The following is a 3,591-nucleotide window of genomic DNA, read 5'->3' on the forward strand; positions in this document are numbered from 1 at the left end:
CTTACTTAGTTCTTGGCCAAGACCTTAACCCCAAGGCTTTATAGCCTTCAATCACACAAATGGTTAGCCTCAGACTCGGGAATATGATGCTCACACGAACCTGCCCGCTCGTGGTCCTGCTTCTACGAACCTCCCCGCTCGTAGTCCTACTCTACGGACCTACCCGCCCGTAGTCCAACACATGTGATCCACCAACCCCGTACCTCCCCGCACGTGGCATCTCTCAAACGTGAGCACGGAACATACGAACCTACCTTGCTCGTATCCCCACGTGAGAGTAATTGGATATGAACCTCCCCGCTCATATCATCACATGTTAACCACCATCCATGAACCTACCCGCTCATGGCACAGCATCTCCCGATCCAAGTGTAGTATCATTGCTCAAACAACACACAAACAAAATAGGAACAACAGCTTTTCACCTGGCCCAGCCTACACGCCGCAAGGCGAAATCGTTTCAGACCGCCTGGCGGTACCCGCTCACCGCCAGGCGCCAGTGCCCTTCCAGCGCCACTATTTTCCAGTCACCGCCTGGCGGAGCACACCTTGCCGCCAAGCGCCACTCAGTGCAGAGCTCTCTCACGCTAAGCCTATCGCCTGGCGGTTATGAGTAGACCGCCAGGCGCCATACCATAAACAGTACTTCACTGGCTTTTAGCACCTCAATTAGTCTAATTTGTTGCATAACTCAATTCCATGGACCAAATAGAGACTCCAATATCGAATCCTCATTATGGTTAGTCTACAACTATCATATGAAATCAAGTACCTATACTTTACAATGATCAATCCATCTATTCAAGTTTTCTCAATTAACAAGAGCATTATCATAATATAGCAACTCCATCCACCCTATGAAAGCAGCTAGCATTTCAATACCTTTAATCACACCCCCAAATATACCACACTATAATGACCAATGCTTTCCTTTCAATAGTCTTAATATATCTTTATTCCATGCTCACAAGATTGTCCATTTCCATAATACCCAACACCTAATTATTTTCCAATCCCTTTACCACAACCCCACCAAGGAACTCAAGATTCACACTCAATACCTACAGAATGCTTGTTTAACTCTTAGCTAATTTCTACTATCTCCCACCTACTTCTTACCTCATCCAGTTATTATAATCCAATCATTCTAAGGTCCCTATTTTAATCGTATTTCCATGCCCAATTCAACCACAATTTATTCACAGATAATTTCTTCCCAAAACAGACTCAGAAATATTCCCGACAACCCTGTACGCCACTACCAGAATTTCATAGAACAACCCCTGGCCTCGCTATCGCCTGGCGGTACATCAGTACCCATCTAAATGCAGAAACCCCCATACCTGCGAGTGACTTCATGCCTTTTATGAATCCATCCCTGTTGCCTAACGCACCAAATTGCAGTAATACATATATGATAAACTGGACTTTCTATTCTCAATCAAATTCTTAATTTCTTTACTTAGCTTTTACCTTTTAAAATTAACCCCAATTAAATTCCTTCTCACACTTGAGTATAGGATCACATATTTTTGTACACAGTATGTCCAAAACTTTGTCATACCCTAAATTCGGGTTAATTTCATATCAACCATGCACCCAATATGATCTACACACATCAATTTCAAAAACCACAATGATTTCCGCACGAACAGCCTCAAAACAACCCAGAAAGAACGCGAATAGCGTCGCGTCGCCTGGCAAATATCCATCGCCGCCAGGTGATTCAAACCAAAATAAGAACAACACCCACCAATTGCTTCTGAAAGGCTTCTGCCAAACCCTCACACTCAACTCCCAGCCTTTTTTCTCTAATCCTTTTTCCTCTCTTCTAATTACCCCTTAATGCCTTAAACAAATTTTTAATAAAAAAAATAGATTAAGGCTAATCAATGATTAATTACCCAAGTGTTTTCCAGCCCTTAGGTTACCTCTCTATTGGCTGCTAGGGTTTCTAACCCTTTTATATTCATGCCAAAGGAAAATTTGGCAAAAAGAGAATTAGTTAGTTCTCAACAAGGTTTGAACTCACAACCCTACAATCACAAAGCAAGTGCACAACCGATTCAACCAATTTACAATTTGATAATTCCTTCAATTTTAAGGTTATGTGATCACATCACTCTTTCAAATATATAACATAAAAATTCATAATTAAATAACATACAAATGGCAAACATAGGACTCGAACCCAAGTCCTTTTACACAATTAAAGTACTCTCAACCACTTGAGCTAATACTTTTCCATGTCATAATAATCTGCATTAAATACTTTAAATGCTCCTATTACCCGCATTTATTAAATAATTATTTAATTAACTATTTAATTTTCTCGGGTCTTACATTTCCCTCACCTTTAAAGATTTTCATCCTCGAAAATAGGACATACCAGGAAATAAATGCGGATAGGACAGCCTCATGCGAACCTCCATCTCCTAGGTCATCTCCTGAGTACTCTCATCCCACAGACTTTCACAGTCCTGATTTCCTTCCCTCGCAGCTTTTTCACTTGCGAGTTTAGAATCCTCACTGGTCCAGTGTTCACCGTCAAATCCTCCCGGATCTGAATATCGTCTGACTCCAGGACATGGGATGGATTTGCTATGTATTTCCCCAACTGAGAGACATGAAATACGTTGTGCAGATTCGCCAAGTGTGGTGGCAGGGCGATCTCATAAGCTGCAGCGCCAATTCTCCTCAAAATCTGATAAGGCCCAACAAACCTCGGAGTTAAATTCCTTGATTTGATGGCCCTCCCAATACCTGTCGTCGGTGTCACTCTTAGAAATACATGATCCCCAGCCTCGAACTCTAGAGGTCGTCTCCTTTTATCTGTGTATGACTTTTATCTACTCTGAGTGGCCCTCATTCTCTCCTGAATCGCCCTAACCTTCTCAGAAGTCTGTTGTAGAAACTCGGGACCCAACACCAAGGATTCTCCATCCTGATTCCAACACAACGGTGTCCTACACCGCCGCCCATACAATGCCTCATAAGGTGTCATACCAATACTAGAATGATAGTTATTGTTGTATGTGAATTCCACCAATGGAAGCATCTCACTCCAACTTCCCATGTGATCCAGCACACAAGCCCTTAAGAGATTCCAAGGACTGGATCGTACGCTCTGACTGCCCATCAGTCTGTGGATGGTATGCAGAACTCATCCTCAACTGGGTTCCCAACGCTGCCTGTAGAGACTGCCAAAAGCGAGATGTGAATCTCGGGTCTCTGTTTGATACTGTGCTGGTAGGCACACCATGCAACCTGACCACTTCTCGCACATACAACTCAGCCAATTTATCCAACGACCACTTATGATTAATGGCGAGGAAATGAGCACACTTTGTCAACTTGTCCACTATTACCCAGATTGAGTCATGCCCTTTAACAGACCTCGGCAAATGAGTCACGAAGTCCATGGCAATACTATCCCATTTCCACTGAGGGATGTCCAACGACTCTAAAGTACCCCCTGTTCGCTGATGTTCAATCTTAGCCTTTTGGCATACTAGGCACGATGCTACAAAATCGGCAATATCGGTTTTCATCCCATTCCACCAGAAGGATTGTTTCATATCCTAATACATC

At 42.9% G+C, this 3,591-nt stretch overlaps 1 protein-coding gene across 1 annotated transcript; it reads right to left on the reverse strand.

Moving 5' to 3' along the window:
- Positions 1–2,440: 2,440 nt before the first annotated feature.
- Positions 2,441–3,004, reverse strand: LOC114170326 (uncharacterized). The gene is made up of 2 exons (XM_028055806.2): positions 2,854–3,004; positions 2,441–2,763 (listed from the first exon to the last, which is right to left on the reverse strand). Exons 1-2 carry the CDS (start codon positions 3,002–3,004, stop codon positions 2,441–2,443), a joined length of 474 nt encoding a protein of 157 aa, XP_027911607.2.
- Between the last annotated feature and the right edge of the window lie 587 nt (positions 3,005–3,591).

The sequence above is a fragment of the Vigna unguiculata genome, chromosome 11 (assembly GCF_037176805.1).
Source record: "Vigna unguiculata cultivar grain cowpea cultivar isolate G323 ecotype 2 chromosome 11, ASM3717680v1, whole genome shotgun sequence".
NCBI lineage: Eukaryota > Viridiplantae > Streptophyta > Magnoliopsida > Fabales > Fabaceae > Vigna > Vigna unguiculata.

What these genes read in the sequence shown, in the direction of transcription:
- LOC114170326 (XM_028055806.2), bottom strand. Translation starts at nt 3,004, where the DNA reads ATGACACCTTATGAGGCATTGTATGGGCGGCGGTGTAGGACACCGTTG. An exon ending in GAGAATGAGGGCCACTCAGA is followed by an intron (nt 2,764 to 2,853) that starts GTAGATAAAAGT and finishes CACCGACGACAG; the next exon opens with GTATTGGGAGGGCCATCAAA.